This window comes from Parambassis ranga, chromosome 5 (assembly GCF_900634625.1).
Source record: "Parambassis ranga chromosome 5, fParRan2.1, whole genome shotgun sequence".
NCBI lineage: Eukaryota > Metazoa > Chordata > Actinopteri > Ambassidae > Parambassis > Parambassis ranga.
Window position 1 is genome coordinate 5865181 of NC_041026.1, and position 13711 is coordinate 5878891.

Here is a 13711-nt window from a genome sequence, read left to right on the forward strand (position 1 = left end):
CAGGCTCCTGTTTCGTCACTGCCAAATTCAAAGTGTTCACACATAGCTGAAGTTTTATTCATTTTATACCCAAAAGGTCAACTTGTCTGTGACAATGTCATACACTCTTATTTTTTATATAAATTCTTTCACACTCCACAACTTACATTAGTCCAAGATACATGGAGAATTAGGTTTCCACCGATTTTTCTAAAATGTGTTGAGAAAAATTGCCTCTTTCTCTGCTGTGATGACTTTGTGACGTCGCCCAGTGACGCATCATTTTTGAGGTCCCTGCTTCAATTTCCAGTGCTGCCTGAGTCATTGTAATGGAGAATGCACTGCTGCAGCTGTTAACTCATTTATCACAGCTTGTACGTTTGTCTGGTCAATATATTGACAACCCCTTTGGTGCAAACAGGAGCCCTGTTGATAATCCTGAGGCTGACACTGGTGTACGGAGTACAGTTTTGCAAGTGTGTGAATGAGAGAGGGAAAGAAAAATGTTACACTTGTGTGTGTGTCTGTTTTGTCACTAAGCATTTTGATAATTTTTTGCATTTCAAAGTGATTATCTACTGCAGAAATAGATGACCACAAGCTATAGTGTGGTCTTTAAGGGACACAAATTAGTTAGTTGTTGTGAGGCTCTAGTGATGAAGAAGGTGCTAAGCCATGGGACAAAGCTATCAATGTTTCAGTCAGCCAGTGTTCCTTCTGGGATTCTGGGTAATGACCGAGTAGTAGTGAGGAAAATTAGCCACCAGGTGGCTGGGCTTACTCTCTGAGATCTGGTGTAAAGTTTGGAGACCTCCTCAAAGTATTGGACCTCCACATTGAAAGGAGCAAGTTGAGGTAATTTTGGCACATGCTAAGGAGTACCAGGTAGCACCAGCTGTGAGGAGTCCTCGACACTGACTCAGGAGTTGCTTTAGGGAGTGTCCCCTCGCTGCCCTGGGAGCATCTGGTGATCCCCTGGGTGAAGCTGGAGGAAGTGCTTGCAGACAGCGTCTCTGCTGTTCGTTTTTGAAGAAATCAATGGAAAACATACCATCTCAGGATCGTTTTATTTAGGCTAAAAGGCAACAAAAAGTAGGCTGGCCCTAGTTCTGCAACAAAGTCTGTAAGCAGTAGGCTTTTTTTTGCACCTGGAAAGTCAAAATGTTGCTCAAGTTGTCAACATAGACAAGCTTATTTGAATTGGCTGTGAATGCCAATTGTCAAAAAATTGTAGTGTCAGTTACTACAATTCCTGGGATGTTCCAAACTGTACTCACACAGTGAACTCGTATTGAATTTCTTGCTAACCAGCTTTGCTCAGCACTTATGTAAGGCTTAGTGTCTCAAGATGTTCTGGAATGGAGTCAAAGATGTGTTGTTCCTCTGAACAAGGCATAGATCTGTTTACACAATGTTATTTGTCCACATGCAGTGTGTGTCTTTTCCACAGAACATGTGCACACACATTACAATGAGCAGCACGTGACAGTCGCTCTGTCCCCTCAGGAGATGCTTCTTTGCATGTCTGCTCACAAAAGCTTCAGGTATTTAGATGGCATCACCAGGGACAGAAGGCTAATACACTTCGCTGAAAATCTGAAGATATTTATAGATCAGTTTTTGGCCTTTTGCAACAAAATGCAATTAGATTAACAGCTAACAAGCTATTTCACACTGATTAGAAAAACAAATGAGAGACCTTCGCCTTGATGCTGTACAGGCTGAGGAGGACTAATAGAGATGAACAAAATACACGCAGTCATACCTGGCAGGCAGATCTTTGCTGGCACATTTGCCACATCAGAGGCAACAGAGCTAAACAGGCTGAAATTGGCCTGGTGTGCACACATAGGTCATAAAATCAAGCTTACTTTTGCATTCCTAAGAAACCTTGAGAGGTTTTCACTAAGGAATATGGCAGTCCTCTTAAAGAGACTGCCCTCTTCATTTGATTGGAGTTCTCTAAAGACAGAGTGCATAATTTAGCACACAGGACACAAATGTTAGTAAGTTTGAGCACTTACATCATCCTCAAGCTGGCATAGGAGATTCTTAAGCTCTGGAAATCTCTCTGTCTTGGCCCGATAGAGTTTCAATAACTGAGGCAAATGCTGGTTTAGCCCAGTCAAAAAGGATTCTGTCAAGTCAGCTAAGGTGACGTGGTTAAATTTAGCTTTAAGCTTTCAAAATTTCAAAAATGGCATCAGCTTCTAAAAGTCACTGGTTCACTGCTGCTTGATCCATGTTTCCTCTCATACCTGGAAGTAGCATGTGCAATCACTGTAAATGCAAGGAAAAGCTAATCTTCTTCCATGGTGACCATGACCGGATTAATAGTGTTCAGGAATTCAGTAGCGATTTTTAGTGGCATAAATGCAAAACTTACTTATCCATCTCATTTGTGAAGAAACATCGAACAGGACAGACAAAGCAAAAACCACACACATTCAAGGAATGGGAATTTCAAATACGTTCCTCCAAACCACCATCGTGAGGTGAGACAAAAACATACCATTTGGTGATATTTTTTTGTTTTGTTTTGTTTTGCCTGTCTTAGCTAAATAAGTCAGGCTACACAATTTCACAGACATGAGGGCAGTTTCCATTATAATCTCCAAACATGTACCCTAGAAGCCAGATCATCAGACTGCACACTTGTTGTAAGATGGTTGTCCTGGTAGTGCAGTGTACCCGCCTGCTGAGTTTTTGGTTTCAGGAAGCTCTGGGACCGTCATGATGTGGTCCTAGTTTTCATGTCCAGATATGCTGTTTACTTTAAGTTCTCACTGATGCTAAGATTTGCTGCTACAATTAGACTAATAACTAATCTGTTACATCCAATCTAGACAGTTTCTGTCCATACCTCTGTCTTGTTGGCCCTATTGTGTGTCCTGCTTGAAGCCTTAAAATCATCACACTGCTCAAAATAATGAATCCCGTAATCCTGCTCTGCCCAGAATTTGGCAAAAATAGAACAATCCCATTTTTTTTCTTTAGAATTACATGTTTATTGTATTCTTTAATCATATACGTAAGTAGAAACCAAACCATAATTTGAGAAAATCAAACAAATCAACATAAATCAGTTATATGCTGTGTGATTAATGTAGTATTATCACTTCATATATTGTAGAATGATAAAAATGACAGATCTTTGGTTCAGTACATAATTTTCTAGTGACACCTCCACAGTGCTTGTTTTGTCCAAGTAACAGTCAAAATAATTGTTAGACCCCATACAAAATTAATCATAACCCGAATTTGTTAATAGAAGCTTCAGAGTATAAGTAACTATAGGCACAGTAAATGTGCTAGATTGCATTCCAGTGCTGCCAAACAGCACACAGTAAAACAACGCAGAGTGTGCTGAAGTGAGCAAAGTGGAACAGGTCTTCACCACCGCCAAACAAACTGTCGTCTGTGGTGGGTGAGAAAGTAGTAGGGGGAGGGTCAGTAGGAGGATTAATACAGGTGAAGGACAAGTCAGAGTCGATGCCTGATTGGCTGAAGGTCACAAAGCCGGGCTCGGGACCAGTGACGATGTTTTTGATCCATTCCTGGTACTGGGACACACGAGCATAGACGCCTGGAAACTGTGGCAGGCCGCAGCCTGCACCAAAACTCACAACTCCGCTCTGGATCCAGATGGAATCCTTTTTGGTCACCAGTGGTCCTCCTGAGTCTCCCTGTGAAGATATGGATAGTAAATATCAACCACTATAGCTAAAGCAACTGTGATGTTACCCATGGGTTTCTGAGGAGCCGTTTCCTTTCCCAGCCCCAGAGGCTGCTGTTTTTTTTTTTTTTTTTGCACCTGACCTTGCTGAAGCATGAATCTTATTAGGTAATATAGTGATCACAACTGTGTAATGTGCTTGGCCTAGCTTGATGGATACATAATAGAATTCTTGAATTGCAACCACAACCTCTTTGGTTAATTAATGGATGGATTGTCGGTATGGTCTGAAACTTTCCCTTCAAAGAAATGGACCCTCTGTCAGTCAACAAGGGTTTGCACAAAAAAAATGTTCTTTACCTGACATGAGTCCTTCCCAGTGACCCCAGCACAGATCATGTTCTCTGTGATTTTTCCACTGTAGTCACAGTTGCACTCATTGGGTCCCACTATTGGCACCAACACCTCTTGCAGAGTAGTTGCCGAAGGACCACCCGGATCTTAATTGGAGAGACTTTGAATTGAAAAACTGTGCAACAAATCCAGCTGAAGCATTGTAAAAGAAAATTATTTTGTAGCTCACCAGTGTCACCAAAACCAGTGACCCAGCTTGGAGTCCCGTTAAAAAATGTGCTGTTTTCTGCAGCCAGGCAGACCGGCAGTATGTAGTCTGTGAACTCTACAGTGGCAGACAGCTTCAGGAGACAGATGTCATTGTTGAAAGTAACGCTGTCATACGCAGGATGGCAGATGATGTCACTAAGTGTCCGTTTCATCATGTTCGGGTTTGGATCTGAATCGTTGTTGAAACCCAGGAGGACCTCTGTGGTGTTGAGGTCGTTTCTTGAAGCCCCCCCAAAAAAGGAGAATTATGTCAGGTCATGTATGTCATGTCTGTAAAATTGTCGGAAGAATAGTGAACTAGCCAGTAACATGAGCAGTAGTAGCTGTTTACAGTAATGTGTTCATTAAAAATGAAGTAGACACGCTGACTTCTCACCTTGTTATACAGTGAGCAGCTGTCAGCACCCATTGCTCGTTGATCAGGGATCCTCCACAAAAAGACTCACCTATGTTTAATTTGACCTGCCATGGCCAAGCTCCTGGGGGTGCATCCTGACCTCCCACAATTCTTGTGTTGAGGTTAGCCCTGCCGCACACTAATAGATAAATAGATAGATGCTGGTATAAAATTATGGTATGTTTGCATGTAGTAGCAAAAGTAGATTGCAGATGGACATTTAACCATGGTGCGCATGGAGTTTGACTCAAATTTGTTGCCAGCCATTTGAAGATTTGCAGTTCTTTCTGCATGGTAACAATTGATCCTGCTTAGTGCTTGTGGATAAACAGTGACTTGTGACTGTTAACAGAGGAAGGAAGAGGAAGCACTAGCTACTTTGGGTGAGATGTAATTCGGACAACACTCACCTCAAAAATGTGAGATGCAACTGCACAAACTTAATGTAAAAAGACTCCAGATTTGCCAAATATCTAGGGATGCTCTCATTCATCCAGGTCAAAGTCATTTCCAAGAGTTTAAATCGAGGCATCGAGGTGGGGAAACGTCTTCACAAAATCCTTGAAATTTCTGCCAAATTTACATTTTAACCAAATAAGACTGTATAACCCCTCGTCATTGTGTCACAGATAACACTGACACATTTTGACAAGGTTTAGCTCTTCATAACATGTATTTTATATCCCTTTTTTGTTATAAATAATGTTATGTAAGGTACTTTGGTACTTTTGCTGCTATTTTCCCAGCTTGGGATGAATACTGTACTTCTATTCTGTTCTATTCTGTTATATTTTACACAATGTCACACAGCAATGTCACCCATTGTATTTGTAAAAATGCACCTGGTTATCTTTTCTTTAGCCAACCAGTGCCGAGCTCTGCCTCATTTTCAGCACTATTTAAAACAGAAATGACCTTGAAGAAGCACTTGAAGGGTAAATTGGTTCTATCTAATGCGTTGCTAGTTCTGGAGATTGAAACACACCTCAAGTCAAAATCCAAAATTTCAAAACATTTTCCAAGGACAGATTCTCACATTTTCAGGGCGACTCTTTAAAGTTTAGGAACTTGTAAAAATTCTCTTTTACACTTACCAGATTGCTGGGACTGACAGCCTGGAATTTAAAACACAGAGACATGTATGTTAAACGACAATTGTTGTGACAAATCACCTAAATGTGTGTGTTGAGGCAGAAATTTCTTCCATTCTCTAAACTGGCTGCTGAGTCCAAAAGTTTGATTTGGCATGAAAAAACTAAACAATTGTTAAAGCTGACTTAAAACTTTTACAAAATGTAAAGATCTATTAATATTTAAAATTCTCAAATAAGGTCTTTAATCTGTTAGACTGTAGAGAAAATTTGAATATTCTTACCTTTGCTTAAGAGAATGACAGCCACAGTGATGGCACACACAACCTGCCTGGGAGCCATATTTCAAGTGTACCTTTTCCTGCTTGTCATGCAGACTACACGTACAACTAACTTATCGTTATCTCCACCCACAATGTCACACAATGTACTTCCTATAAGTCAGATATCAAGTCAAACACGTTTGTTTGGATTCTTGAGTGTACACAAAAAAACCATAACCCTGTGACAGAGGTGTTTTCTAAACAGTGCGCTGCAGGTCAGCGTCTGTCTTGAGTGCTTTGTGTTGCCAGCATGTACTCTTTTATGGCAATGTCACATTATTCAGGTTTTAAAAGCAACTTAAGTTTCAAGCTGGTTATGTAACTGAACAAGAACAACTGTAGTCGCAAGTGGAAATTACCATATAGCAAGTATGTATATGAGGGTACAGTGGTAGAAGCATCGTTCTCAATTTATAACTGTAATGTTTGAATTATGTGCCAAAAAAGAACAAGAAAGTAACAATAAGGCATTATCTAGACACAACAAAGGCCATTGAACTTGAACGTCAGGAATGGCGTTGTGAAATGTCAACAGGGAAGTCTTTGTGAATCCACTTTTTAAAGTTACCTTTACTGCCCTTAACTGCTGGGTTGGCTTCTTTTAACAAACTTCAGCTGCATTACCTTTTTTTTTAGCTTCAACAATTCTGATTGTAGTTTTTTTTTTTTTTTTTATTTTAGATACTGTATTAATCCCCAGAGGGAAATTCGTTACGGCTGCTGCACAAGCAGTGTCATACAATGACTAGCAAGGCGCGCCACAGGGTGAAGTGTCTTGCCCAAGAACACACAACAGTGACTAGGGAGGAGTTGGGATCAAACCACCAACCTTCCGGTTATTGGACAACCCTGCTATCCCACTGCGCCACTGTTGCCCCAGTGGCGTATTATTTTTTTTATTATTTTTTTATTATTAGTATTATTATTTTATCTACTTTTAGCCATACCTGGTCATCAAAAACCATGATGTTGTGTAATGTGGGGTTGTGCTCTTGGACCTTGGACCTTGATGTGCTTGTACCTGGCATTTTTGGCATTGAATTAAAACATGGCCAGGACCACAGACTGATGACAGCTTGTATGGAGATAAACCACAGACCACCATATTTTCCGGACTATAAGTCACACTTTATTTCATCCTTTGGCTGGGTATGAGACTTATACTGCAACTTATATATGAAAAAATATACAATTAGTTATCCTTGTGTCCTGACGTCCCAATATAAATATAATGGTAGCTGTTCTGTCCCCCTCCTGACGGTTCTCTTCCACCTCCAGCTTGTCCACACTTTGTATTCCGAGCAGAGGTGACGCACACATTAATGGAACGTGTGCTTGCAGCTGAACCGACAGGTCGCTAATTCCAGACAGCTATAGTGCACAGTCGTCTGCCTTTGACTCATTTACAGGATGTTTATAGGAATTTCTGTGCGGTAAAGCTAATCATTTCTCTGTGTGAGGACTTGTTGAAATGCGTGTGTCTCACTCTCAATGTCCTGTAGCCGCACCACTTAAGAGGAATTCAAGAGGCAACGGTACGCTAAAAACGTAGTGATTTACACTGGCCCGCTGGTGCGGCTAATAGTCCGGTGCGACTTATCTATGTTTTTTTTCTTCTTCATTACGTATTTTTGGCTGGTGCGACTTAAGGCTGTTCCATACTCCACGAGAACAGAGAACTCGCTCCACGGGTGGTAAGAGTAAAAAAAAAACGGAGGTACCATACTCCGTGAGACGTGTGTGTGCAGAACTCCTCATACGGCCCTCCTCCGGTGCGATTTATCAGTTTTTTTCTTCTTCATTACGCATTTTTTGGCTGGTGCGAACTATACTGTAGTAAAATACAGTATATATAAAGATGGACGACATGACAGCTCCCCAAAAGTGGGAACAAATCATCTTGATTGCCACCTAATCGTGTGATCATCAGGGTTGCAGATCTATGTGCTGTTAGTGTGTGCTGATGTCACCAAGTTTCACATGGTAGCATTCACACTAGTTCAAAGGAACCACAGGAATGTCCAATTGGCCCCAGTGTGTGTTAATTAAACCGAACCTGCCAAGTCATTTTGACTTACTGTGAGGTTAAGTGTTAAAAATCATGACAATAAAATCTTTTTCCTCATGACTTTCTGAAAGGACCGGTTAGGCAGCATTAACTACACCTGTCATGCGAGGAGACTGAGACTGCCAAGACAAAGACAGGAATGAAAACAAGAGCAGAGGTGTGCGCATTTATGGTGAGGATTGATTGACAGGTGGCGGCTGAGATGGATGGGGATTATGTCCTGTTGCTTGAGCCTTGGTGTGCAGCCAGCAGTCTCGCTGTAATGATACTGATTATTTAATACAATCACATGAAACATCATCCCTCTTGATAAAATGGGCACGGACAGAGAAGGAATATTGCTTAGAGCTGAGCAGCACATTAAAAAAGTGAGGTATGCAATTCATACAGGAAGCCAGCGTTCTTCAATCTCATATTTTAACCTTCATGTTGGCACATTTCTGTCACATGACAAGTTTATGTCCGCTCAGAAAGCAGAGGTGCACTGACGATGATGCGGATGCTCGACACAATCTGGCAAATCATTCTTAATCCTGTAGTCTGTGACCTTCATTGTCATAAAAACTCTGCTGAAGCCTGTCTACTTAGTGTCTCCTCCTAGTCTTTTAAAAAGTCTGTCGTGCGTTGTGTCCTCAGCCTAAGCTCTCACAGTGCTTCTGTTTCTAGTCACATCAGCTGTCAATGTTGGATAATTAAAAACAATGTGGCAAAGCTGTTGAACTAGGCTGTCCACACGCAAAGCAGAGGTAAAGGTTATTGAACAATAGTAACTAGCATTTTGTTGCGTAATCTACAGTCAAAAGTTTCAGTTACAGTATCATCAGTCTTTGTTTTAAAGTGACAGTTTTGATAACATATTCACACTTCTTGTAACATTCAGAAGGTTGAAGCAAGGCGCCTGGACTTGAAGATGTTTCGCTGCTCACCCAAGGGTAGGGAAACATGTTTTATATGTGGTGGAGGACCCCAGAACAATGCGCTGTCAATCTGTCCCCCACCCCTGTCCTCTCGTTAGGAAGTGATTATCCACAGTAAATATAGATGGCCGCAAGCTAAGGTAGGGTCTTAAAGGGAAGCACACCTAGGTTGGTTGATGTCAGGCTCTAGTGATGAAGAAGGTGCTGAGCCATGGGACAAAGCCATCAATGTGTCAGTCAGCCAGTGTTCCTACCTTCACTTAGGCCCTGTTCACACTGGGGAAAAAATGTGGCTTAAACAGGATTTGGCCGCATCCAGATCAATCCAGATGTGTTTTTTTCCGAGTGTGAACACCTCCAATCCGGCTGAATCCAGTTTGATTTCAATCCTGCTAGATCCACCCTCGAGAGGTGGATCTAGCAGGATTGACTCAAATGTGGCTCAGGTGTGAACGCAAATGTGGCGAATCCGGCTAGCCACATTATTAGCCATATTACGAGGCGCCACCTAGTGGTTTTGAGAACAGCAAACATGCTGGATGAAGCCGGATTGAGTGCGGACACAACTGTGTGCTAGCCAGATTTTAAAATAGGTCTGAATGCATCCAGCTTAAAGACTGTCTGGGCTCAATCCTACTCTAGCTGGAATGACTTTCTCCAGTGTGAACGGGGCCTTATGGTCATGGATTCTGGAAAAGGACTGACAAAACATGTGCACACACATTGTAATGAGCAGCATGTTACAGTCCCTCTGTCCCCTCAGGAGATGCTTCTTTGCATTTCTGCTCACAATAGCTTCAGGTATTTAGATGGCATCACCAAGAACAGAAGGCTAATACACGTCGCTGAGAATCTGAAGATATTTATAGATCAATTTTTCGCCTTTTGAGACAAATTGCAATCAGATTAACAGCTAACAAGCTATTTCACACTGATTAGAAGAACAAATGAGAAACCTTCGCCTTGATGCTGTACAGGCTGAGGAGGACATTCAAATGAGTGTGTGTGTGTGTAAAAGACTGGATTGGTGGTGCATGAGTGTGACCCGAGGGCTGCACAGTTGATGCCAGGTCTCTTTGTTTTGTGCGTGTTCTCATGCAGAGATGACTCATGGTGTGCCTGCAGGACCTGTGTTCGCTTGCGCTCATGTGTGAAGTATGAGGAAGTAGTTCTCTAAATTCTTTTGTACTGTAAAAAAAACAATTATTTTGCAATTATATCATTATATTTATTTTTCTGTGTACAAGCAATTCATTCATTGTTCCCCCTCAAGGGCCACATTAAAGCTTTTCCTCACGTCTAGCAATTTCTTCTGTTGTATTGATGCTTGCAATGATCAGACATTTGAAAGTCAGTAAGCTGTGGACGGGCAGATTGCTGAGTCACATGTCACATGGGCATAAAAGTCCATCAATCAAAAGGCTCCGCTTTGGTTCCCAGCTGGAATGTGTGCCTTTTATTCCTTTGTGAATTGGAAGGCATTTTCCCACCGCATGAACTTACAACTATTTACAGGAACTGCCCTTTTATTGGCCCTTGTTGGGCTTTGCATCTGACACTGCAGTGTGAAATCTGCCGGACTCACAAAGGTAAAAATCCCTGCTCGTCATCTGAACTTCACACCCCTGAAAAAGATCCTAGGCTAAAACTACCAGCAATGGATGCACATTTGCAGGAACTACTTTCCTGATATTTGTAGAGTGAGTGTCATCTTTAAAGGAACTATAGTGCCAGTATTATTTATAGTAATAATAATAAGGGACAGAAGAAGAGGACGACTTTGTGTCCTTTCTGGGAGGTGCCGCTTTAGGACATCAGGATAAAGTCAGACGAGCTGCTGCTGCCGCCATCAGACCCAAAGTGGTGTTGTGGTCCTCTGTCTGTCCTCCTGTGTCTGGGTGTGGTCTCAGAGTTGGTCTGTCAGTGTGTGGCTGATCTCATCTGTGTCTTGTTTTGTCTCATATATTTAAGTCTTGTCTGTTTTGCTGCCAGTCTTGTTTTTTTTTTTTATCTGGTTGGTCTCAGTTTAGTTTTGGATTGTTTAGTTTGTACTTTATTTGTTTAGTTTTGGGGTTTTTAGTGGCTTTATTAAAGCTCTTCCCTTTGTTGTTTGACCTTTGTGTCTCAAACAATACACAGTGACTAACAGAAGTTATAACTGCCATCAGGCAGATGTTCTATGATAGTCACACTGACCTGAACAAGGCTGGCATTACTGAGGAAGCCTGTGACGTGCAAGACAAACTTCAGTGACCTTTTTGCATAGCATTCAAATGAACACATGCTCAATGCTCAATGCTCTTACTAGTTACTGTGAATGAAAAACATTTTCAAGAGATGGTGTTTTTTTGCACTGTCCTGTGGCTCCGGCCACAGTCACATGATCCAAATGAAATATAGACATTTGTTTGTCCATGTCTTGTCTTGCTGCACAAAAACCCCACAACTGCAAACTTTAAAGTGAGCCGAAAGCAGAAAGCGTGCATTAGTATGGATGAGACAGTCCTGTTTAACAAAAAAGTCCCCATAGACTGCCTTTTCAAAATGTAAGAACAGAGCATGCAGGAGGCACGTCTCGAGTCCAAAGAAGTTTACTGTTGTTTCTGCCTTTTGCTCACACACTCGAACTTCCTCCAGAGAAAAGATGAAGCGATCTCTATCAATTTTGAATCTCCGCTCCTACTTTCACTCACTCTTTGATCTCAATGAAACTTAATGTGAGTTTAAATTTAGGCTCAGCAGCACGGAGGCATTTGGATGGCAGCCTCACACACACACACACACACATTCACATCTATTCGTGGCTCATTAGTCATGTTAATCTCTCTAATTTTTTCTCGGGGTTCTGACTGCAAAAAAGCTGAACAAATTACCCACACAGGGGAGTGGGTGATTCATGATTGAGAGTTTGTCTTTGAATCTCTATCTTTGTCTTCATTCTCTGGATGTTGTTTACATATTTACAGTTTCAGATTTCACCATATTGCACAGAATACCTTAAAAAAGGATTCGCAATGAAAATAGAATCATTGGCATCAGTTTATTTAGCATATAGTAATAATAATGAGACTGTAGAAGCCAAATGCTTTATGTAATGGAAAATGACATAACGTGCTGAAGCTTAAACCTGACTCCTTTCCAGCTTTTGTTGGGTTTGTTTAATTGCATTGGGTTTTTGTATCCCGTCTTTTATATTCAGGATTGTGTCTAGACCAAGAACTTGAGCCCAAAGCAAGCAACCGTGGCAAGGAAAAACTTCCAAGCAGCTTAGTAAGCCAAGTCTGTAGGCAAGTCTATAGACCAAATGCACGTCCTATCAAACAGGAATGTTATGAGTTGAATCCTAAAGGTGGAGGCGGTGTCTGCCTCACCAACCCAAATGGGAAGCTGGTTCCACAGGATAGGTGCCTTTTAGATAAAGGCTCGGCCTCCCATTCTACTTTAAAGAGATTCTTGGAACTACAAGCAAACCTACACTGTGAGTCCAGAGCGGTCTGTTGGGAATATATGACAGTATGATGTCCTGCAGGTGCATCAGAGACCTTGAAGGGTCTTTTATATTATATTAAGGGTTCTTATTTAAGGTTTCCAAGATTTCTAATTTGTCAGTTTGGAATAAAAGACTTTCACTGGAAATCTCAGGTTATCACGTTGTGTTGACGTTCTTTGTGATCTGTAAAGAGCTAACCTATGCATTGTTCTCTCTGTGTGTGTGGGTCAAAGTCACTGATGTCTTCCATTGATGCTTTAGTATGCGCTCGTATTCAGAAAAATGTATGAATATAAATGCATGTCTGTTTCCTCTGAACTATGTCGCTGCCTCGCAGTTGTTCTCTCGACCTTGATGTTGGTTGTGTGTCTTATTTCTTGCTTTTGTCTGTCAAATGTCAACACAGACATCAGAGCCATGAACTCTTTGTTCAGTTTCGCACAAAGGTGGTGTACAGCCATGTCTCCATGTCTGGCGACAGCTGTGGCTGCAGGCCTTGTGTTTTCGGGTCATCTGTTTGCATGTTTGTTCCAGTCTTGTGAATGCAACATCATGGTAGCGCCTTGAGGGAATGTCGTCTTGGGTTTAAAGATGAACTGATTTGAATTTTGTGGTGGTGAAAGGTCAAGATCACTGGGACCTCAAGGCATTGCCAAAACCAGGATTTTAGAAACACTAAGGTACAAAAAGTGAAGGAGCAGTAAATATAGATGGATATAGAGTATATGCTTGGGGGCAACAGTGGTGCAGTGGTATAGTAGGGTTGTCCAATAACCGGAAGGTTGGTGGTTCAATCCCAACTCCTCCTCCTTTAAAGATGATATATAATTACTGGAATCTGGACCTGTTGTTCCCTTTTTTGGCATCCCTTAGCACCCATAGCTTAACAAATCATATAGATGTACACCTAAAATCCTCATGTTGGCCGTCTTGACCGAAATTGTAGCATTAAGTCCCCTGATCGCCCCCTGATGCCACCAGTCAGGAGAAAGTGGAACATTGTGGTGAGGAAAAACATGCTGAGGCCCGGATGTAGGCACTGTCAGTAGCAGAACACTTTCAAGATCATTGTTTTCAGAAACATGTACAGTAATGAGAAGTCACCTAGCCGGTTTTTAATCTAAGCGTAACCTGAAACTTGGAAAG

General features: G+C 41.6%; 1 protein-coding gene and 1 long non-coding RNA gene across 3 annotated transcripts in view; one reads left to right on the forward strand and one right to left on the reverse strand.

Annotated features, from left to right (window-relative positions):
• LOC114435838 (uncharacterized) overlaps positions 1-13711 on the forward strand; it is a 51017-nt gene that overhangs the window by 13274 nt on the left and 24032 nt on the right. The gene's annotated exons all lie outside the window — the stretch shown is intronic.
• On the reverse strand, positions 2963-6170 carry LOC114435835 (chymotrypsinogen A-like). 2 transcript variants are annotated; one of them, XM_028405753.1, is made up of 6 exons: positions 6052-6170; positions 5771-5791; positions 4656-4815; positions 4239-4498; positions 4016-4155; positions 2963-3665 (listed from the first exon to the last, which is right to left on the reverse strand). In XM_028405753.1, exons 1-6 carry the CDS (start codon positions 6107-6109, stop codon positions 3291-3293), a joined length of 1014 nt encoding a protein of 337 aa, XP_028261554.1. In that variant the 5' UTR covers positions 6110-6170; the 3' UTR covers positions 2963-3290. The 2 variants fall into 2 exon arrangements, with proteins under 2 accessions (XP_028261554.1, XP_028261553.1); XM_028405752.1 differs by lacking the exons at positions 5771-5791; positions 6052-6170 and having other exon boundaries at positions 4656-5746.

What these genes read in the sequence shown, in the direction of transcription:
- LOC114435835 (XM_028405752.1), bottom strand. Translation starts at nt 4,969, where the DNA reads ATGCAGAAAGAACTGCAAATCTTCAAATGGCTGGCAACAAATTTGAGT. An exon ending in GCTGCTCACTGTATAACAAG is followed by an intron (nt 4,499 to 4,655) that starts GTGAGAAGTCAG and finishes GGGGGCTTCAAG; the next exon opens with AAACGACCTCAACACCACAG. An exon ending in CACTGGTTTTGGTGACACTG is followed by an intron (nt 4,156 to 4,238) that starts GTGAGCTACAAA and finishes TCTCCAATTAAG; the next exon opens with ATCCGGGTGGTCCTTCGGCA.